Source organism: Taurulus bubalis (assembly GCF_910589615.1).
Source record: "Taurulus bubalis genome assembly, chromosome: 5".
In the NCBI taxonomy this organism is placed as follows: domain Eukaryota; kingdom Metazoa; phylum Chordata; class Actinopteri; order Perciformes; family Cottidae; genus Taurulus; species Taurulus bubalis.
In genome coordinates this window covers 17,062,141-17,084,871 of record NC_136593.1, presented here as the reverse complement: position 1 = coordinate 17,084,871, position 22,731 = coordinate 17,062,141, and the positions used below count along the sequence as shown (strand labels likewise).

Genomic DNA, 22,731 nt, shown 5'->3' with positions numbered 1-22,731 from the left:
AACATTCGAATTACCGGCTAGTGATTTATTCTTCACTGACTCCTGAACGCCTCAAGTAAAGCCTTCATAATATAGTAAAATATGATAGTTTGAAAATGTGCCACAGTTCTATTATTAATGCATGTACAGTTGTTGCCACGTTCAATGTGCACAAAGCCGCTTGATAAATAACACCAACATACAGAAAAACGCATTGGCTGTTAAAGTCAGCTAAAATTGTCTCTGTAGGTCATCTATTGTATCTGTTGACATCTATTTGGAATAATAACTTTTCCTTGGTTGTAATGTTTGTCAATATTATTTTGAATATCACGCACTCTTAAACAGGAGCAACAGCTATATCATCTGCTGCAACCACTTCGTTTGTTTCTCTGTGAGAGTGATTTGAATGTCCCGGTTCTCTGTTTCGTTTTAACTTCCCCTTGGTTGGATTTGAGATTTTAGCAGGTAGCCTTCACATAGCAGGTGTGTGTCTTTCAAAGTCAACTTTACATATTTAAAGATGCTCAAGATCACTCTCAATAAAAAACAACATTGAATCACCACACGCTGTCTGTTTGTTAATGAGTTTTATTATATAATAGTGGTGCATACACAGCATATACAGCCAGAACCTGTTCATGTAAATGTATGCACTTTTTTCCCCAAACACACCCATTGTTATAGTATTCTGAACAAAATACTCTACAGCCATAATATTTTTGTTGTGTTTGAAAATGCACCAAGGGAAGCTACCAGCTCCTCCACTGTGGTAGTCAGCAGACAACACTGAGTTATCAGTGTTGTCTGCTGACTACCACAGATGCCTCTGATGTGTTGGGGTTCAGCTGGCAGGGTGGGGGTAGAGTATTTAGTTGATAGGTGCACACACAAAATAACAATGACTACATCATGTAAGAGATCCCAGTCTTCCATGAAATAATGCATATCTGTCCAATAACCAAATCACAGTATCCACTGGCAAAGAGGAGACCTTTTTAAATGGCTGCATCACCCATGCTGTAAACCGTTTCATAATAAGTATTTCTGGGTATTATGTGCAGGTATTGGCGAGGTCTGTGGATTAGCCAGTGCAATTACAACATTGCCTCATTAAATAAATGTTACAATCTAAAACTATCAAGGGCCACAACAACCACCATGTACATTTACATGGACATTTGACTAGAAGACTCTTGGGATATTTTCTCAAATATGATTTGAACTTGCCTTGCTGGGTACTTGAGAATTGTGAGACAAAGCATGTACTTTAATGACAATTTTATAATAAATGGTTCTTGCATCGTGGAGCAAGCTGAATGTCAGACTTTAATGCTCACTGAAACGAACATGCAATTCCTTCCCTGTGTTTTAGCGCACAATCACACAAATGGGGAACCTATTTTTTTAAACAGCGAGTAACTTGTTTAGGGCTGAAACAAATGATTGTCTTCAGTATTTAATAATCCATCACAAATGTTTAATGAATTCATCCAATTTATAAAATGTCAGAAAAATAGTGAAACATGTCCATTAAGTACACAGAGCCACACATCATCTTCAACTTGCATTTGTTTGACCAAAAGTAAAAAACACAAAAAGTATCCAATTAACAATGATAAAAATTAGTCAATGGCTTAATCTGATCATTTTAGTACTCAACTATTTTAATGAGTTAAAACAAGCACCAACTTGTGTCAGTATGATTTGTATCTCTTAATCTGATGGAACAGAGTATTTTCAGTGGGTTAAAAAACACTGAGATGAGGGAATTTACATCACATTATCCAGGATGGTATTCAACATCAGCTTCCTAAAAACATCTTTATTATTAGAACATGATGATCCTACTGTTGTTAGTATGGTAGAAGAGAATGAGAGTGACAGAGTCCATTTATCATAAACATTGTACACACCAGTATATGTAAGTGTTTGAATGATGGATTAGGTTGGGATCAACTCTGGAAATAAATCCATGAAAAGATGTATACCCTGCCAACACTTTTGTTTTAAGTTCATGTGGGGCTCACATATGCATTTAGACTATGCATGATTCACCCTGTCCACTGCGACATAGAAACTTTTCTTGTCATCCAAAGAGTGCCAGCCAATTGGTCCAATCTCACAATCTGCACAGATGAGATACTTGATTCTCCCAACGTCCTTAGTGAAGCCCACATTCTCAAAAGTGTACATGTCGTCCACAAACCAGTGGGCGGTCAGAGTGTCCCCGTCCTCTGAGCCCTCCGTGGTGGTGGTGGTGCTGAGACCGCTCTTTTTCCGCATGGATGGTAGAAACAGCTGGTGGGTGAAAACATAGATACAGATGACGTGAAAACATTTCTGAAAGAACTCAAATATCCCTGAGGACCTAGTGTATTCATAAAAAGGTTGCTATGTATTCATATGTATCATTGTAGTTCGACCTAGCTGGATGAAAGAGATCTAAAAATATGACAACAACACTCTGGTCCCCAGAAACCACCGCTGGCTGTCTGTCTGTTTGCTTGTCAAAATGGCCACAATATATATTGTGCTTTTAGTGTTCAAACCCTGGTGATTTCTCAGATCACAAGGCACCAGTCCCCTTCATATTCAATATTTGGACTGCCTGCCGATCTGAGACCATGATATTTACTACTGTCAAGAACCTTTTTTAAATTTGGTTGTTGCTTGTTGTTTCATCTACTGTTTGAACAAGTTTTCAGATAATTTACTAAAATAAAAGTAGCAACACTACAATGTAAAAAATCCCCATTACAAGTAAAAGTAATGCATTCAAAATGTTAATAATTATTAATGACTAATATTATCAGGAAAAAGTACTTAAACAATATAAATGTAATACAATTGCCCCCATTAGTGTTAAACTATTAACTAAACATTTACTTTAATGCTAATGCATTAAAATATAAGTGATATTTTTCTCCTGGAGTTGCTCAGGGTATAGCTATTTACTACCTTAAATATGGTTGGATCGTTTGATCTATAACAATGCACAATATACAGTCATATGTTTTGAATGTACAATCTTTTTCTGTAAATTAATTATTAACTCCATCAAATACATCTAGTGGGAGTAATATTAGAATAGTTATCTATGAACGTACTTGTAAAGTAGCATAACATAGAAATACTCTAGGTATGTACCTCAAAGCTGCACTTAACTCCATTATTTGAGTAACTGTACATAGTTGCATTGTATTGGTTTGATTAGCACCTTGGATGAAATGGTGCCATACGAACCCTATTCGATTGATTGATATCAACCAATCACAGACATATTACATACAAATAAAGCAGACCACTGCCGTGGGCCCACCACTTCATGTCAAACGTCATACCTCTTTCTCTGCAAACGCAGCCATCCCCGGGCACAGCACTTTGGATCCGCAGCGTTGACACACGACAGTTTTGCTGTTCTTGCCGTCTTCAGAAACCAGGTCGGACCGATCCGGGCCGTCGCTGGCCTGCTCGCTACTGGCCATATCTGACAAACGGCAGGTTCACTTTGATGCTCATGCACAGCACACTTAGGAAATATCGTGTCTTCAACCGGCCCGACCGGTAATTCACCGTGAGAGCTAGCTAACTGGCGTCTGTTAAATTAGAGCGCTGTCTGAACGAAACAACGATGGAGAGCACCAGGCGAGGGAGGACCGGTGTTACAAGTACCCGGAACCTTTGTAGTCCGGAAGTCCGTGACAAAGAAAGCCAATGTTTGTATGTTTCATTGACGTCTTAAACAAATAAATGATGGCTTTATGCTGAGCTAATGTCTGATATATTTATCTTAAAGTGTAGCTAGTTAGTTAGAAACAAACTATAATACCCCAGCCCTTGCATGTATGCTAACATGTGCTAACAATAAATTCAACAGACAGACCACTACCTTAATGGTACACTGCCATAAAAATAGACACACCCACTTGAATAAAGTCCAATAACACGTACCTGAATGTTGAAGAAGAGACGAGGCTGAATATGACAATAAGATCGTAAGGGAGACAGTTTAGCTACAGGCTAGGCTAGCATACTAGCTGTTCTTGAAGTCTACCAGCCACCAGCCGCTCTCGTTCAGAAACAAATGGATGTGCATTGGTTCCGGAAAAACATGCACCTTCGGTGAGAAGTTCTGCTAGTTCTGTTGACTAGACGTGTAACAGCGTTTGTAAATCAATGTATTGTAGAAAAATGATAATTGTATGGTTGCTTTTAATTGGTCTTTTATGGTCTCCATAATAAATGTGGCTAGGCTACTTGAAATAGGAACTGAGTTTTACAATACATTAGGCATGTTTGACAATAACACAGGAGAGATCTAATAATATAATACTTTTTTTGAGAATGGGTTGTGAAGACGAAATTGAGTTATGCAAGGGGGTGGCAGCAATATTCAGATGTGTTACTTAGATGTTATATCTCAGTATAAAATACCCCACAAGTAAAAGTAATTAATTAAAGCATGTTTACCTTAGTAAAAGCACACTAAAAGTACTAAAAGTAAAAGTACCTATTAAGGAGAAAGGTCATTACATTATTGACAAGCATTTTTATGCTATTATAGTTGTCAAATAAATGAAACTGAGTCAAACATACAATATCGTAAAAATGGGTGCCCCATGTTCTACAAACCGCAGAAATGTGTCCTCTTGGATATGAAACATAAAGTGCCCTCTAGGTCCATCTCAAATTTGAGAAACATGATGCAATGCCACATATTTATGATCATATATAGCCCTAATCTGCAAAGGACACAGTAATGAAAAAAATAAATAAAAGTATTTCCTATTTTAAAATTTAAAAATAAAGCCTTGAAGGGGAAATGTTATCTCTCAACTGCTTTATAATAAGGTCTGATTTCTAGTTCCAATTTACTGCCATTTAAATGCAAATTAAATATAGATCAATTTATTTCAGCAAAAGATGTGAGAGAGCATTTTCTCACGGCATTATTACAGCTGTGGTGTCACACCACACATCTTTCTGCCACAGTACCTGATCTCCAGCCAGCAGCTAATCCCAGGACATATGGGGAAACAAGGAAGATCTGTTGTGTCACCTCGTTTGAGCTCAAAACATGGTAACTGTTTATCTACAATTAAAAATGGTTTTAAAGATAAAACCCTATTATTTAATACTATTATGCAAACACAATAGTTGAGGCTGATCAAACTGCAGATCATTAATCCTGTTGCCTTCACAGTTGCTTACTGCCGATGTTATAGGCTTGCAGTGTAAACAATTGACAATTGGACACCATGTTTGTACATGTGGAAAAAAATTTATTACAATAATTTTCCAAGATTACCATTAATAAATATTTATGTTTACATTTCAGTGAAATGTATGATTTATCACTTTCTACACAGGACATTACACAAAGTCAAGAATACACATTGTTTTAGTCTTTGTAATAAAGCTCGAATAAGTTGATCTAGAAAAATGAGTCTTAAACAGCAGTTGATACAACCTATCCATGGAGTTTTAAGTTCAATAATGATTTGATTGTATATATGGCAAGGAAAACAAGAAAAATCAACATCTGGAAATCCTTGAAGCTCCCTTGACTGTTAAGATAGGCCGCTTTATTTCAAAACATTTCCATTGGCCTAAGGCACAGGAATACTAAAAGTTTATATCAATCATACATAACACATTTTAAATCCCATACAGTGATTTAAAGTTTTGAATTTAATAGTATACACTAAGGTGCATTTGATATTTACACCCCTCATTGCATCTGAAATCGAGCACAAAGGAAATGTCTCTTGTTGACAAAAACACAATTTGACCTATCCAGATCTGTACATTGTGCAACGCCCAGGAAGTATTACTCTGGAAATTAACTGACTGAAACATCATGGCAGGGGAGCTCTTAACTTCTACATTTTTTTTGTGCCATTATGTCATTTACTTTAGTCACTTGAAACAATGCATCCAAATGCAGAGGAACTTCATTTCAAAGAAACTAAGATATCAGTTGTAGTCCCTTCAATTTTGATCATTTTGTTAAGAATTCTGAGGAGTATTGCACCTTGTTTTACCACATCTATAGATCATATTCATAAGATTTGGGCTCTATGTTCCTTTCGTAATAATAGATTGTATTTCATTTCAATGTGATTTTAGACGGATTAACTGGGCCTTAAGAGTAGAGTTCATGTTTAATGGCAGAGTGGGCATGGGTGGGTTCGTAGTGGTCCTCCAGGTTTTAACACACAGCCGCACAATCAGTGTCAGCAAAGTTAGAAAACATCTGGTGTGTGTGTGCAGGCCCTCGAGCGCCCAAATGGTCCTGGTGGACAGTACATTCATCCTCTATCCTGCATGGAAACTGGGAGGCAGGATATGAATAGTTTACAGTATGTGCCCTCTGCTACAGCACAAATAATACTATCTGTGCCCTATGTGCAATGGTAACAGATTATAAAAGAGGTTGGGGTACTAGTGAGCTTCTAAGAAGTGACCATCAGTTACAGGAATATAAGATTTTGGTTAAAATCTCATTTTGACCTTATTTGAAAATGTAGACTTCAAGTTTAAGAATTATTGTAGAAGTAGTGCCCGTTGAAGATTCCCTCCGTAGTTCAATGGCTAGTTGATGCTACTTTATTGGAGCAAAAAAAGAGCCAAACAGAAAGACCACCGAAACCCAAACAAGATGTTAGCAAATCAGAAGTACAGGAGGAGCAATAAGTGACTATATTGAATTCCAGCAGCATTTTAAGTGATTGAGTGTGTGCATGTGTGTCTGTGGTGTGTGTGTGTGTGTGACTATAAAGAAAAGTATGAGTAAGTCACAGTCAGGCCTCTCAGAGTAGAGTGTCATCTGTGCATCCTCCCTCGAGGCCGTAGCGGAACTCCTGCAGGTTGGAAACCCCGTAGAAATGGATGAACGCTGCTGCCACAACCAGAACATGAAAAATCTGATGAGAGTGGAACTAGAAGGAGAGAAAAATATGTTTATGTATTAGTCTCATTCACTTTAATTTGCCTGTTTGATCAAAATCCATCCATTGTCGACAGCTGTGTCTGAAACTGCTTTTTTGTTTATCAGAAGTATGTACATGTGTTATCTGAGAAGCAAATGTGAAGCACTGCATTGTTTTCATCACACAAAAATGTCTATAAACATGGCAGATTTCCCCCTCCATTAAGGTGACTGAAGTTTAATATAATTCTTAGTAAATTTATTTATTTTGAAGGAGGAAACTAAACCGTTTGCGCTACTAATCATCTGGCTTTCTTAAGTTATGTAATGTAATGTAACACATCAAATACTAACCCAGATGTCACACTTTCCAGGAAAATAGCGTTCAGGGATCCTGGCTGCATACAGACCAGCTCCAGTGATATACATGGCACCCATCAGGTAGAACCAACCCATCTGGCCGACTGTGGTGGCCTTAACAAAGCCCTCCTCGATGGTGAAGTGCATGGTGGGGACAATGCCGCTTAGTCCAAGACCCATGAACACACCTAAGAGAAGCATGAACTTCTGTTACTTTCTGTAATTCGTGTAAAAATTCAACATCCACAATACAATTATAACCCCAAATCAAACGTTACAGAGAGGACACTATCAAAAAAGTGTATATTATATTCGACTGGTTAGCACCTGCTCGTGTAGGTCTGTGACGAGGTGTAGAGAACCGGTCCCACTGGGCAACTACGATGGCTGCAATGCCGAGGACACATACAATGGTGAGGTAGATAAGTCGAGGTTGAGGAGAACAATAGAAGGAGTAGTACAGCCAGGGCACGAAGGAGCCCATGATCAGGAGGGCAATGCCCGAGTAGTCAAGCCTGAAGAGAGGGGGACAAAGAGACCAACGGTTAGGTGTTTGGCTGGAAAATGTTGCAAGAAAGCAGATTTTTTTTTCACACGCTTATATTTCTCAAAATGGCCAACAACTATGCTGTGGATTTTTTGATTATTGGCATTTTCACAGGAACATCAATATGGTTGTTACAGCAATAGCTGGTGCATTTCTTAGTACATCCCAATGTAGCATACAGTGTAGCCCTTTAAGCCCTAGCCCTAATAACCCTAACCCCTAATCCTATTTATTGTTTGAGTTGGGTTTAGAGGTTGTACATTGGGATTATATATTATTGTAGCCCTGATGTTTATGTTTAATTTGATACCTAACATGTTTGTTTTTTTTGGGGGGGAGGGATTTATACCATGATTTTTTTCTTGATTTTCCTGATATAAAAGGGCTTAACAGGTTAATAATTCAGCCTAAATTAACTTGATGCTACAGTCCGCAAGCGTAAATGCATTTATCTAGCAGCTTTAACCTCAGATCAGTATGAAGCGTTTCACCGTGCCACAGAGAACGCTGAAGCATCATGTTAGTTTTGACTTTCGCCCTTAATATGGACTTTGGTCGTATCCCTCATTAATTGTACTGAACTCTAGTAGTAGCATGAAGAAACATTATGTATCCTTGAAATTAAGAACCAGTCTATTCCAGAGCAGGAATTCTAAAATAGTAAAATATTTTGATAGTGACAAATTATTCCTTTTAGACACACAAGGTCAGTATATGAGAAGCAGTGGTTTGACAGTGGGAGGCCTTACTTGGAGAAGGTGCGGGACACTTTCTCGGAGTGGCAGTAGACTGTATGAAAAAGCCAGGAGAAGCTGAGGCAGAGCACAGCTCCCAGGAAGAACATCCCGAACACCACTTTCTCTTGCAGCGGGGCCATAAAATACATGTTGGGCCGCAGCAGGGTTAAGGTGCCCAGACAAATGAATAAGATCAGCCCTGAGAGAAAAAAATGGGCCAGTTTTACTGATAGTTAACAAGAGAAGAGACAATACAGAGTTATCCAGTTGTCTGGTTGTACACGAGATTAGAATCTGCTGCTAAAATGCATGTTTGTTACAATTTTAGAAATGTTATGTCAGGCGTTTTTTTCTCACCTAACAGGTGAGTCCAGATGTTTCCTGTCTCAGTGTGAATTCGGAAGATACTCCCAAAACAGGCCCGGAAGGAGGGCATGGGGGGCCGATGTCCATGCAGAAGATAATCGTTGTCCTTTAGCCACTCTGGCAGAACATGGAACGGGATGACCCTCCAGCGCCCCTCCCAAACCTAAAAAGTTAGAAATGCTTTCACTCATACATTTACAGCTACCATGTGGCTCTCACATTAAAAGCCTGCGAGGATGATGCAGAGACTAATATTTTGATTTAAATTACACTTAAAATATCTTAAAAGTTGAAGTGCTGATAATCTTTATCGATGTTGAAGTCAAACAGACACAACATATTTTCTGTTACGAGTAGTTTTAATAGATGTAAAATAATTTAACATTTTCCAAGTTTGTGAGAAGCAGTCAAATTGACACCATAAAAATTTAAAAATATAATAAATAAGTATTTATGTGAATTGAGAAATGTTGATTTATTGTAAACCATCTACAGTTGTCTCTCATGTGCCATGTGTGTCCCTTGTGCAAGTCTTTTACAACACACAACATGCATCTGACGTGGCATTACTAACCCCCACCACATATGACTAACTCAAACTACATAGCAGTTAAATCCCTGGTTGTTGCTGTACCCAGATCTTCACCTCACTGCTAAACCAAAAAATACCCCTACACCTGTTGCGTAAAACAGGGTGTTGCGTTTCAGCTCATGTTACGTTGGCAATGCAATATTTATGCTCGGTGCCAAATTGTGTGATGTCATAGGATCTTTTATTCTCCTTATTTTACCAACAAACATTTAATAATCGCAATCAACTTTGTCAAACGGACATTTATACCTGTAGTAACTATATGCATAATTGTCTTTGTTTGCTCTTTCAGTCTAAAGCTGAGGTTGGGAGCAAGTAGGTGAAGCCAGATTGGATAACATGTGCTGACCTGTTCACTGTTCAATCTCAAACACTTTTGACTGGCAGTTAATCAGAATAAGAGCTAGATTGGTGCTGTAAACTGAGCTGTTACTTAAACAAAGGGTTGCGTTAATTAAACTGAGAAGACGTTTTTACCTTGTGTACAAACTCCTCCATCTTCTCCATGGCATGGTGAGCCTGAAGTGGTAAGGTTAGAACATCTCCCACCTCATCATCATCCTCTTCCTCGTCAGCAAGCATTGCGGCTCCCTTTAAAAAGATCCCAAGAGAACACTGAAGCGACTGAGCCATACAACTTGTCTCTTGGAATCTTGTGAAATGGCCCTACCTCTGAAAGGACGCTTTTTGATGCTGCCTGTCGCCCACCTCCCTCCTCCAGCAGCGGCCCCAGCTCCATCAACTCAACATCTGGGACATGGCAGTCCTCAGAGATCCGGCAGTCTGCATCACTTGCAGACCCGTTTCGGCCTGACATAGGGAGAATGCCTGATGACCCACTCACAGCCTCTGTATTCTGCTTCAGATGGTACACTTCAGTTTCCTCCTGAGCAAAATACAAAAAGCTAAGCAAACAAACATAATCGCTATTATTTACAGGCAAAAGGTGGAAAACAAACTGTATCAGATATGTAGGTCAGATTCTTAGTATGTGTTGTATTCTATATACAAGGTTGTGTGCAAAAATGTATAAGATAAGATAATCCTTTATTAGTCCCACAGTGGGGACATTTACAGGATTACAGCAACAAAGGGGTAAAGTGCACACAAGAGACATAGTAAAAAGTTTAAAAAACAAGTGATATAAATAAAAACAGTAATAAAAAACACTAAAGAATCTACAATAACTGAATATTATATATGCAGGCAGAATAAATATAACTATTTTATTTATTGAAGTGTTTTTGTGCCCTATGTAAAAACAGCTGGAATAGAATTTTGTATAGTTTATAAATAGATATGCACGTTATTTTATTATTATTGTTTTCTCTGCTTGTAAATAAGGTATGCTTTAATTAGCTATGTAATTAATTAACATGTTAAAAAAATATACTCACGTTTTCAGGGTTATATTGATGCATAATAATGAATATTGAATGAGCTAGCAATAAAAAAAATGCTGTATTGTTTGTATCTGTATTTTTCTGCAATTGCTAGATTCTTTTTTTGGGTCATTTATTGGTATCGGCCACAATGAATAGGTCGGTCTTGACAAATAAATAATGCATTGCCTTGATAATGAATTGCTCAATATACAGTGATGTGCATCTATAGAAGGGTACAGTCAAGGTGCACTACATACAGTCGGCATAGACCAACAGACATTATCTAATGTTCAATGTGTACATTACACAGTAATATATAGTACAGCGGGGTGATTAAGCAAAGCATAGTTATTGCAGATACATAATTAACCTTTTAAAGGATAAACAAGTAGTGTTATCTAACTCCTGATTTAATATGGCTGGTGATTAATCTGGGTCTCGTTTGAAATGTGGGTTACATCGATCAGACATCCACAACAAGAGAACAAAGGAGCGGCTTAAATCTGTCACCAGCCACATTTATTTGGTCGATAATTGCAGTAGAGACAATATCTCAGATATGAGAGGACATATTTACATTTGATATCGAGCTGAAGCCGATAACACAAACAAAAGGTTTAGCCGAGTTTCTGCTAAGCAGAGACAGACGGATGTTGATTAGCACCGCGTCGGACGGAACATGGAGTACAAAATGTAAACAACCGCAAAATGCCGACGATTTAACGGACACCCATCGAATTTTGGAAAGTTGAGTTCATAGCACAAGCCTGCATTTTCAAGTTGACTACAAATCACTGATACGTTGTTGTGTTATCAGGTGTCGGATCGCTCATGTATCGTCTTGCTAACGGAACCTTTTAGCTAGCGCGCGCTGTCGCTAACCAGCAGGCGACACTCGTTTGTGAATTAACTTGCTCGCAGCAAAAATAAGTCTTTACAACAATGGCGACATATAACGCGATCTACATAACCTTAGCTTACTGTATTGACATCTGCAATGGTGATTAAATAGACACAAGTTACCTGACAAGGTAGCCTTCAAACCAGGAAGGTGAATTATTTATCAATGCGTGAAACACAATCCTTTCCAGAAGTAGAGAGCTCTTCCGTTATCCCAGCCCCAATATTTTATTTCAAAATAAAAGCGCCACAAGTAAAAACACAAATATCCCTACATACTATTTCATGTTATATGTCCATTTTATATATACTTTATTTGATTTAAAAAGCTAGTCGAGACCATACACAAATATTTATACATCAGATGTATTTGAAATGCTTTGGTCAGAAATCCTGTACATTAACCTTTCAATACAGTGACTATCTTGGAGATATAATTGAGAAAAACAGAATTGTATTAAAGCCTGTGAGCTTGAAATACCAGGACCCTGAAGCACCTAGATTGAATATAGCCATCATTCACTTGACTATTTACGCCTTGGTTTTTCCTACAGTGACATCAAATCTGTTTCTTGAAAGAAAAATATATCAACACACACACACACACACACACACACACACACACACACACACACACACACACACACACACACACACACACACACACACACACACACACACACGATTAAATTAAACTCAACACTGTGCACACATTACTCTTTATTTTCTTCCACAGGATTAACATTTTCACAGATTAATCAACAGCAACATTACACAATTAAATCCACTTAAACTAATTCAACTGATAAATTAAAAAAAACAGTAAAAAAGAGGCAACAAGGTAACATGATTGTTTGTATATATATATATATATATATATATATATATATATATATATATATATATATATATATATATACACACACATATACATATATATACATATATACATATATACATATACACATATACATACATACATATACATACATACATACATACATACATACATACATACAACTAGTCTTTACTGCTACAATTTTTATTTATTTTTTCAAACTTAGATCCATGTCTGTCTTCTTTGATTTCAAGTCTGACTTTCCATGGGTCCAATTGTGCACATCACAATAAATAAACGCATAAATAGATCAATGAGAAACCAGTCAGTGTGTAGCTGTTGTTGAATTTGCAGTAATTTGCTCTCATTCTCAAATGATCTACCATCAAACGCTTGTTTGATTGGGGACTTGAGTGTGAATCACATATTGGCAGTGTGTTCGAATACAGTTTACCTCATAGATGAAATTGTATCGGTTTGAACAACAAAAATGGTGTCTAGTCACAAACACTGATAAAGATTGTGTTAAAGCGCAGGACATGTACATCTCAAGTAAACACATTACTAGCTGCCAAGCATCAAGAATTACATTTTCTACTTTGTAACTCATGTGAGTAAATTAATATCTAGTTTCAACAAGTTGATTTAGTCCATTAGAAATTAAAGTTAACTGTCAGAGCCGCAGACACACAAAAGTATAAAAACAGGACAAATTAGTCTCCAAAAATACATGAGGACAAAACTGGGATCTTAAATTCAAGCAGCTGAAGTTCATTAACATGGTTACACAATCATGGCACTATTATACACAAAATATAGTTATCAAAGGATATGTTGCTCATTTACATCATCTCACAATGTATTTATGTCCTTAATACAGCCAGTGAAACAAAACAGTATACTTCTGTCTTGAGCACATCCTCACAGCAATGTGCATTCATGGCAGTGTAGTACTATGTTGTATTATTAAGTACCTACAGCAGTTTTCTTGACGGCTGTACATGTGGCTATTTCGAAATAAATCACAATTCATCTGAGATTAACTTCAACAATCGAAGTAAAAATGTACTTTGAAAACATTCACATTTCTCACAATCTGACGACAATGTGCAATTTTGTTGTTCATTTCTGTTTTAGATCTACTGCCAATTTGCCTTTAAATTGTCATTTCATTTACAATCGCTTCCCATATCATAATAAACCTGTAATTAATGACAGAGAAACTCTGTGCTGATGATGAGATTTTTTTTTTCAGGAACTGAATCTTAAATTTTGGGCTGGCAGCAGATTTACAGTCGCAGGTTAAAACAGCCCTCACTAACGTCACTAAGAAGCACTTAATTTGTAACTGTTAGTTCAAAACAACAGAGAGAGTCGATAACCCAACAGGTACACTTTACAGTTGTGCTTCAAATCCAATTCAACTGCTCTGCTGCGACTATGAAAGAGATGTACAACAATACAATAACTGTGGTGGTCGTACTTATTGTTTTACTAGATTGCATTATAGTTTTTTAAATGTCCAAATACAGATAAATATGTGTCGTGTTTGTAGGGATAAACAGTTAATTCGACTTGATTATCTGACAACTTCACTTTGGTTAATTGGGAATGAATGCAGTTGCAGCTTCCGAGTTCACACTGTTCAGTTTGCGGTCCAAGGTGGCCTTTGTTTACGCCTTTGTTTACGCCTTTGTTTACGCCGTGGTTCAAACCTGACTTACAAAGTGAGAGCCATCATCTACAACCCAGTGCGCTTGAGTGTCATCTGCAGCTCTTTGAAGAGCCCTTCTTTGGATAACCTGAAAGTCAGCAAAATAAAAAAGAAACAATCATTTAGTAGAATGCAAATATACCTGCAGCTTATTCTCATTCGTACATTAAAGACTGATGTTTTGGTGTATAGTTTTATATACACCGTCTTCTGTAGTATTATGAGTGTGTCATCCATATCCATCCAGCTATGCCATTTCTGGTGCATCCAGCCGGATTAACAGATATGTATATGTTATCTGAACGGTGTTGAAAAGAAATCCACTGCAATAGTTAGTGCCTCAATCATTTTAAAATTAAATTATCACAATGAATAAAAACCTGCTGTTTATATCCTTAATATAAACTTAAAATATGAAATGTCCTTTCAAACACCTGTGTCTGATAAACATGTGGAAAAAACTTTATTCTGACAAACGTCCAAATGCATAGCAGACATCTCTTTTACAATATATTGAGAGAAGATAAAAGTAAAATACTTAAGTTTTGTTCTATTACTGTGTTAAGCTGAGCTGTTGCTTCAATGTTACTTTTGAATAAAACTTGTTTTTCAGTGTCTGCTGGCATGACAATATATTAAAACATTATAAAATAAAACACCCATTTATCAGGTAAATCAAGAAATCAAAAATAGCAGGCTACTGCTTAAACAAGCTGTGTAAAAAGCTGTGATTTCCAAGTATTGTTCATACATTAAACAGTCAGACACGTTGTGAAAATGTGATCAGAAGATCGATCACATTGTAATCGATGAATAAGTCAAAATAACTTCCTGCCTTTAACTACTAATTTAAATAAGACAATACTAACTTAACACCACTAGTTTCAGTAATTTTGGATGACAAACTCTAAAAGGCATGTATTCAATTACGTTAGTCTGCTTACCTGTTCATGGTAATTCTGGTTTTGGTGGAAGGTCGCCTCCCGAGTGGCCATGTTTTTAACTCTGACTGCTCCCTGTCTGTCAAGAGAGCGAGACCTAGGGGATCTGAGCTGACTGCGCCAGTGCCATGACTTAAGCTGTTCATTCACTACTTGTTGTGGGAGGCCACTGGGGCGGTAGGGTTGCTGGTCCCATTGAGCCGGGGAGGGGGAGAGTCGGACCTCGGGGGGCGAAGGCCTCTGTGCTCTCTGGTGGGGCACAGCGGTTTCTTTATAGTAATACTCATATCTGTTGGAAGGACAAGGAGCCTGCTGGGTGTAATAGCTCCGTGCCAAGTCCAGATCATTTTGGTAGATCATTTTCTCATTGTAATAGGCTTTGTGAAACCTGGGGCTGGACTGGTTCCTGGGATTATGGTGAAAGCCAGTGCGTGCGAAGGCTTGAGTTCCATAGCTGCCAACCGGGCCAGAATGCGGTAGTGGAGACTGATACCGTTTGGGTGAATCACAGGGCATCTCCTGACACGGGGAGCTGTTGTACGATGTAAACGAGTGTTCAGAGTTGCTCTCCTCAGAGTTAATGTGGTTTCCATAGTTCCCCGCAGAGGGGAGAGTCTCTGGTAAAGTTATTGCATATTCTGTCAGTCGCCTCCTCGGACCTCTGGTGCGACCACGGTCCTTTTCAAATGAAGATTCGGGGTTGGGTACTCTGTGTGAACAGCAGGTGCATTAGTTTGGCCATTTAGCAAACAAACTCACCTCTAAAAATATGTACATCCCACAGTCAAAAAAAGAAAACAATACATGCAAAAGGTCAATAATATTAATGCAATTTGAACTTAATCACAGGTTCATCATAGTTGGGCTGCAGACCTACAGTACTGTAGATGTATTTGAGGTGCGGCTACCTGAGGGAGAGTTGTCTGTGCACTCGCATCTCTGGTGTGGAAGGGGTGCTGCTCGACTGAGTGCGGCTCAGCCTCAGATGGGACGCAAAGCAAGCCTCCAACGGCGGCAACGATTCACTTTTGGCTGGACTGCTGAACACACAAAATGGGAACACAAGAAATACGTTACATTTTTTTGTGTTTTTATGCATACAAAAATCCTGTGTAAATACCCAGGCTTTCTTCATGATGAAAGACATCAACGGGGGAACTACCAATGATTAAAAATGCAAAGCAAACTCAATGAATGAAGGAGAGTATAAAAGGGTTGTAACATTTTCCATAATTTGCTATATTGCCTCTGACATACTGTAGCATTAATCCACGACACTGACAAACATGAATAGAAACTATCAGAAGTTGGAGTTCTTATTACAGCAATCGACTCCAGGACAATAAAGCCTGAATTATACCTCTACATCAAGGTGTCATTATGAATCAGTAGGATGCATTGTTTTGCATCCTTGCCATTGGCTGTTGTAGCACCAGAGCAAAAGCAGGTGGCAGTGTTAAACATTCATGAACATACTTTGCAAGACAACAAAAGAATAAGAGGGTTTGCACTAGAAACAACTTTGCTAGATGAGCTTTTGTCCAGAATTATTGAAAAGATGTTTACTAAAATTCTTGAAAGGGTGCACAATTTTTTGTTCAATGCAGAATTGGAGCATTAATTATTTACTGCAATTAAATGTTTTTTCCCCCCATCATTTCCAAAGAATCCATCCAGGACCATTTCACAGTCAAGCTTGCTTACATTACTAGTGGACACAAAATCTGCATTTCACGCAGTTTACTACAATCCAAGTAACACAAAACACACACACACCGCCCCCCCCCCCCCCAAACTAAAAAGTTGATGAACAGGAAAGGAGTCATGATGGATAGCTTGTGTTACCTCGTCTTGCTGGAGGAGCGCGACTTCTTGCTCTTCTGGTAAGGTTGGTCGAGACTAGTCTCTGACCACGGGGAGTGCTGGATGGGCGGAAGGTCACACACAGGGCTCGAGCTTAAACTCAGCATAGAGTCAAGAATCGGATGAGGAGACTGGCTTGGGGTCAACGGCGGGATTGGTAGAGGGACAGATGGAGACACGTAGGGACCGTCGATGAAGGACTGTGAGGACACAGGAGGATCGCTCTCTCCTTGGTCAGGGAGTCCAGAGGACAGCTGTGATGACTGACTTGTCACCTCTAGAGGGGAAATTTGTATTATTATATAGTGCATGATACCTGCAAAAAGTTATTTACTGTTGATAAAAGTTAATATCCTCCAACTATCTTAACGTATTCATTGAGAAGGCATCTTTTATTGGGAGAAAACATGAGCACTTAAAGTATTCATGATAAATGTGCACTGGACACTCATTTCTACATGTTTTAAGGTTAACAGTTGTTGTCCAGCTTTCAAACTACATAAAGTTGGTCATGCTCCAACTCCCACCAACACTAGATGTTAAGCTGAATCTTACCTTCATCCTGCACTACAGAATCAGATAGAGAGCTGTCATCAGATGTACCCAGATCTGAAAATCAGAAAAAGACACTTTGGTTCACATGTGAAGTATCAGATGATACATTTCTGTTTCCTTAATGACCAAGTTATGAAGTAACAATCAATTAACTCCTTGCACAGGTGATTATATAAGGGATTTTATGGCAAACTATCTTCTAGTCTGGCCAGGCGTCTCTCACCGTGTAGTGCAATATTAAAAGCAGGGAGTGGTGATGATCGGCCGTGCTCCAGTCGGAGCTGAAAAGCCGTCTCCTGCAGCCGTTTGAGTTTCTTCTCCTCTCTCTTGCACTGCCGTGACCGGCTCTTTTTAACAGCCTTACTCAGGTGATCCTCCTCGTAGAGATTGCACGCTGCCTCGTATATCTTTATCTGAAGCGCCAACTCACCGTCCACTAAACTCAGTTTGGACTCCTGTAAAATGGCACGGTGACAAGAGAGAGACAACAGTGTGACTCGGGGAAACATTGCAGGTCCCTAAGGTGAACGTATGGTTTAAAAATTATGTTTGTACCTCTGCTCCTCGAGGGAAGCTTTGTTCGTCCAGTTTAAACGCAGCTCCAATACGTCTGCGAATGTGCGGAGGCTTCTCTCCCGGCAGCAGCGGGTAATCATCCGACAGCCGGCATGTCAACTCCTAAACCACACAAAAAATATCAGAAATTAAAATTTCCACAAAGCAACATTTGCACGTGACAGAAAGGTTTTTTTCCTCCCTCCCTTAGGTCAGATCTAGGTAATCATAATTGGTAAATCAAAATAAAGATTTTGTTTTTGTCCAAATGAAGACACGCACCTCTTCAGAGTTTATTTAACCATGACAGTTTTGAAATGTATTAAGTCATTCTGCTCTTTACATGTTGAGGCATACAGGCTCAAGGAAGCTGTTGCACAATTCTGCATTTCCAGAGATTTAATTTCACAACACATTCTTTTACACTGTGTCGAGGATCCGTGTCTAACCAAAACGCAGAGCACGAAAGCACACGATTACAGATTTCATTAAAGAAGAGTCATGAAAACTGTTAGTTTGAGTCACTCCTAACCCAGCCACCTTTGCAGACAGACAAACGCGTAAGCACGACCAATGAGATTACTAGTTCTTTTGTCACTAAGAGAAGGGAGAGGCATCGTGTCTGGCATTAGTTCACCTGAGCATGTCCCAACAGGAGTACCCGGCCCCAGTATTACCAGGAAAGAATGATCAGTCCTGGGATTTCACCCCGGAGCACCGACGCATGGCAGAAAAACACCCAGGGGAATATGTGTCCAGTTTCGAAATTATTCAGTGTGACAATTTTGTTGTCTTTAGTCTGTTTGATAATTCCCAGTGCAGAGAGATAAAGAGAGCAAATTGTAAAATGAAGGGATGACATGGCAAAAGTCTCATGCTGAATTCATATCCATTCTGTCATGGGAACCTTGAAAAGCTTTGGCCGACTAAACCACTAGGATACCTCCTCAAAGGCTATGATACATCAAATTAAATAAAAATTTCATTGCAGCCACATTGCGTGGTTTAACTTCACAACACAATATGTCTGAAAGGAAAGCGATGATGTTTGCATTCTGCTTCGCAGCCAAAATCCTAAGTAACGTCACTACGGACTGGAGGAAAGATTATAAGACCTTTTGTTTCCCCTCAGTGGACTGAGTCTGGAGACAGCCACTGTGACATTAAGGCAATGTTGAAGCTAATGTAGAAAATTTTTTTAAAATTTGTTGATCTAAAAACCCAAAACAAAACCACACAAGTGAAGAGACAAAACTTTCTGACTCACAAACAACAATGTGTCTAATTCTTCCGCATTAGAGCGGACAGGGCTGAACACAGGTCACTTTGTTAACATGCAATAAAATGCGTCATCAAACATCCTGTACTAAACTACTCCACCTATTTATTCTTTTATAAAAGGCGCTGCATCACATGAAATATGGCAAACACACGTTTGGCCCCATTAAGTAACGAATAGTTTGAGTTTTGTCTTTAGTACTACTACTAGATTTGAGTGAGCTTAAATCGTCATGATTATGCAGCTCTATTTTCAATGTAATTCTATTATGCAGTTTTTTTTTTTCAAACTGTTGATTTCTAGATTTATTTCACTTACAGCTTCTCGTATGCAGAGTTTCTTCAACTCCAGTAGGCATTGCTCCAGTCGGTCTTGGAGAGCCTGGTGCTTGAGCTTCATGGCCCGTGTGTGCGTGGTCACATCCTTCGTACGTGTCATTGGGCTGTCGGAGCCTGCAGAACGCAACAGGAAAGAAGCATATGGACTCATGAGCTCATGTGACTGTTACACTTTATTTATTAAGTGCTCAACACTTGAGTCCTTAAGTAGGAGGAAATAGAAGCTAGAAAAGAACAAGTCAAGTTTAATGGGTACGTAAATCCAACACAGAAGCCAAACCCTAAATGCTCCCTTCTGTGAATTGTATTATTCTGAGAGGTGTTTCAGTATTAACTGGTAACTCTGTGAACATATGTGCATCGTGTGTGATGTATTTTTAACCACAATGACAACAAAGTAACTCTTACTGTAAGTCTTCAGACTTTTTCAAACTTGACAACATAACATAACATAACCTGAATGGGCCCCTCTGTATTTCCTGTTGCAATGTTTGTTAGTCCCATATGACCCATGTCAAGTGTGAGCAACTAAATAATTTGTCTGTCATCAAGCTCCCTACTATGACATGTCCTCAATGTTGATGGTGATCTTTGCTTCTGCCTGCTATATCTTCATTTTAATTTATATATGTTTTACTTTCTTTCCTGTTGCCTTGTTAGTATCACGGTGCCTTTCCCATTATGATACTGCTTCAGATTAACTCTCCACAACACAATGGCTACAGACAACACAACGTACCTTTCCTTTTTATCGTTGTTTTCTTTAGTGGCATGCAGAATGACTGGCAGGATCTTCGCAACTATAAACAATGTGCAAGTGTTCGACTGGTGCTGTCTGTAGCCTTGGTGACTAATGACATTAAGATTAGTCTCAGTGTTCTGGGAGTGGCTTCAGGCAAAATGCATTGAGCAGCACATACCTTCAGAGATTATTAACAGAATCCCTGCAGGTACTGACAAACATCTGAGGTGCGACAGGAAAGAAGTGTGACAGCACCACAATAGGTCAAAGAATTCCTTTTCCTAGAGCGACAATCCCCCTATTCTTTGGAGATCGACACCTTTTCATTGTATAGAGTCGACATCACGTTGTTCAATTAAGACACAAGGAATGTCAGAAGGGCCAGCATTAATCAGTGGACACTGCTGGGCGTAGCAACAGGACTGACAACATGTTTTGTTAATTCTTTGGTATCGTTACCATATGGGACAGAGGGAATAATGTAGACGACCATGTTTTGAGTGTGGCCCTAAAATATAGACAGTCTTGCAAAATAACAGAGAGGAACATATTCACTCAAGTTGCACCTATAATCGATTAAACCTTTAGTCAATTACATTTTTTTTTTTTTTTAAATGCAAAAAAAAAAGAATCACAACTCAACATGAATATATTTTAACTGCTTCTTTTGTCTCATCAACAGTCCAAAATGATATCCAGCTTTCAGCTTGAAATGTTCTGACTTTTTTTGCAAAAAAAGAAAACACAGTTATTTGACTACCAAAATGACTGTCAGTTTTCTGGCAATCAACTAATTGATTAATAGACATATTTTTGATCAGCTGTAATATTCACAAAACATGTCAAACCGGAAAAGCGCGCAATTTCCTCCTGAATAAAATCCAGACTGAAAAGGGAAACCACATCTACACATCAAAACCTGTTAACAGATCGTGGGAATCAACTGGCTGGAACTACAACCTAAAAACAAATATTTGTTGTGTGCTAAAGTGTGGAGTTGATTTAAAAGCATAGATCATTTTATCAAGATCCCTTTTTCCAAGAGAATTATAGCAGCAGTTAACTCAATGTAATCTGCAACGGTTGTGTTATTCTCTGACAGACAGTCATTATGCTAAATGCTGTGTGAAGAACAAACGATTCAATAATGATCTTTAAATAAAGCAGGTGAGCCGTGTCAGGAGAAGATTGATGTTACCAACTGGGTTTCAATTGAACAGCGGGGAAGTACAGAATGAGTAGGTCGATGTAGATTGTGTCTTTGGCAAAAAGAGATCAACATCAAAAGTTAGTTAGGATTTTGTTTTATATTCGTCTCGTTTGAGGTCACTTGAAAGCTGGTGCAGTGATAAGATTACTACGAGCTGGACTAAGGCGTGTACTCGGTTTCAACATTGATTTGAGCTTCCAGCAAGTGCCTACTGGCTGAATGAACTATTTAAATAATGAGTCATTTAAATCTGTGGCGCAGATCTCACACAATGTTTTCAGTATTAATTATTGTCTGAAAAGTCAGAGAACTTAAATCATTAATTGACACAATTCCATAAAGCTGCCCAATGTCCCTCAGATACAAATTTGCCAACCAAACAAAGACAATCTGCAGTCCAGATTTTAGGAATTAAGGTCCAATGCAGTCAAACACCAAGCCTTGATGCAGTTAACCGCACCGATCATAAATGAGCGTGTGTATTTCTACCAGCTATTATAACATGAGACTAAATTAATGGTGGAGAAACCGGCTTGATGATCAAATGTAATTGTTATGTTGCAGTGGACTTTGCGTTTACTACCTGTATACATGCATGAATGTGCTTTCCTTGGTTTTTAAATATTTCAAAAATGCTATCAGTGATACATAAAAATGTTTTACCTGAATGAAGGATGATGCCGCTGTCAGTGTCGCTGATCTCTCCGTTGCCCTCCATGTCAGTTGATCGACCTGTTGCTGTTCTTCAGTGGACGACGTCGACGCTCACCATTTCCTGTAATGTGTCATTTCAGCTTTAGCATTCATCACAATTTTCAGGGTTATTATTATTAAACCAATGATCACAAAAGTCATGGATTCTTTGTGGCAAGGTCTTAAAAATGTACACAATTCTG

The 22,731-nt window shown here is 38.6% G+C and overlaps 3 protein-coding genes across 6 annotated transcripts; all 3 read right to left on the bottom strand.

Annotated features, from left to right (window-relative positions):
- Positions 1-812: 812 nt before the first annotated feature.
- Positions 813-4,026, bottom strand: rabif (RAB interacting factor). Its single transcript, XM_079218625.1, has 3 exons — positions 3,934-4,026; positions 3,324-3,469; positions 813-2,280 (listed from the first exon to the last, which is right to left on the bottom strand). The coding sequence occupies exons 2-3, from the start codon at positions 3,465-3,467 to the stop codon at positions 2,023-2,025; spliced, it is 402 nt and encodes a 133-aa protein (XP_079074751.1). The 5' UTR covers positions 3,468-3,469; positions 3,934-4,026; the 3' UTR covers positions 813-2,022.
- Positions 4,027-5,249: 1,223 nt separating this feature from the next.
- adipor1a (adiponectin receptor 1a) lies at positions 5,250-10,347 on the bottom strand (the record flags this gene model as incomplete). 4 transcript variants are annotated; one of them, XM_079217790.1, is made up of 7 exons in its annotated part: positions 5,250-6,923; positions 7,268-7,461; positions 7,601-7,788; positions 8,570-8,756; positions 8,915-9,086; positions 9,993-10,106; positions 10,186-10,347. In XM_079217790.1, the coding sequence occupies 7 exons, from the start codon at positions 10,330-10,332 to the stop codon at positions 6,795-6,797; spliced, it is 1,131 nt and encodes a 376-aa protein (XP_079073916.1). In that variant the 3' UTR covers positions 5,250-6,794. The 4 variants fall into 4 exon arrangements, with proteins under 4 accessions (XP_079073916.1, XP_079073913.1, XP_079073914.1 ...); XM_079217787.1 differs by having other exon boundaries at positions 9,993-10,130; positions 10,198-10,332; XM_079217788.1 differs by having other exon boundaries at positions 10,198-10,332.
- Positions 10,348-12,834: 2,487 nt separating this feature from the next.
- inavab (innate immunity activator b) lies at positions 12,835-22,556 on the bottom strand. The gene is made up of 9 exons (XM_079218886.1): positions 22,499-22,556; positions 19,864-19,997; positions 18,267-18,389; positions 17,935-18,166; positions 17,712-17,765; positions 17,139-17,433; positions 16,202-16,333; positions 15,297-16,002; positions 12,835-14,440 (listed from the first exon to the last, which is right to left on the bottom strand). Exons 1-9 carry the CDS (start codon positions 22,551-22,553, stop codon positions 14,348-14,350), a joined length of 1,824 nt encoding a protein of 607 aa, XP_079075012.1. The 5' UTR covers positions 22,554-22,556; the 3' UTR covers positions 12,835-14,347.
- Positions 22,557-22,731: the final 175 nt, after the last annotated feature.

What these genes read in the sequence shown, in the direction of transcription:
- inavab (XM_079218886.1), bottom strand. Translation starts at nt 22,553, where the DNA reads ATGGAGGGCAACGGAGAGATCAGCGACACTGACAGCGGCATCATCCTT. An exon ending in GCTTCCCTCGAGGAGCAGAG is followed by an intron (nt 18,167 to 18,266) that starts GTACAAACATAA and finishes GCCATTTTACAG; the next exon opens with GAGTCCAAACTGAGTTTAGT. An exon ending in TTTTAATATTGCACTACACG is followed by an intron (nt 17,766 to 17,934) that starts GTGAGAGACGCC and finishes TCTGATTTTCAG; the next exon opens with ATCTGGGTACATCTGATGAC.
- rabif (XM_079218625.1), bottom strand. Translation starts at nt 3,467, where the DNA reads ATGGCCAGTAGCGAGCAGGCCAGCGACGGCCCGGATCGGTCCGACCTG. An exon ending in CTGCGTTTGCAGAGAAAGAG is followed by an intron (nt 2,281 to 3,323) that starts GTATGACGTTTG and finishes TTCACCCACCAG; the next exon opens with CTGTTTCTACCATCCATGCG.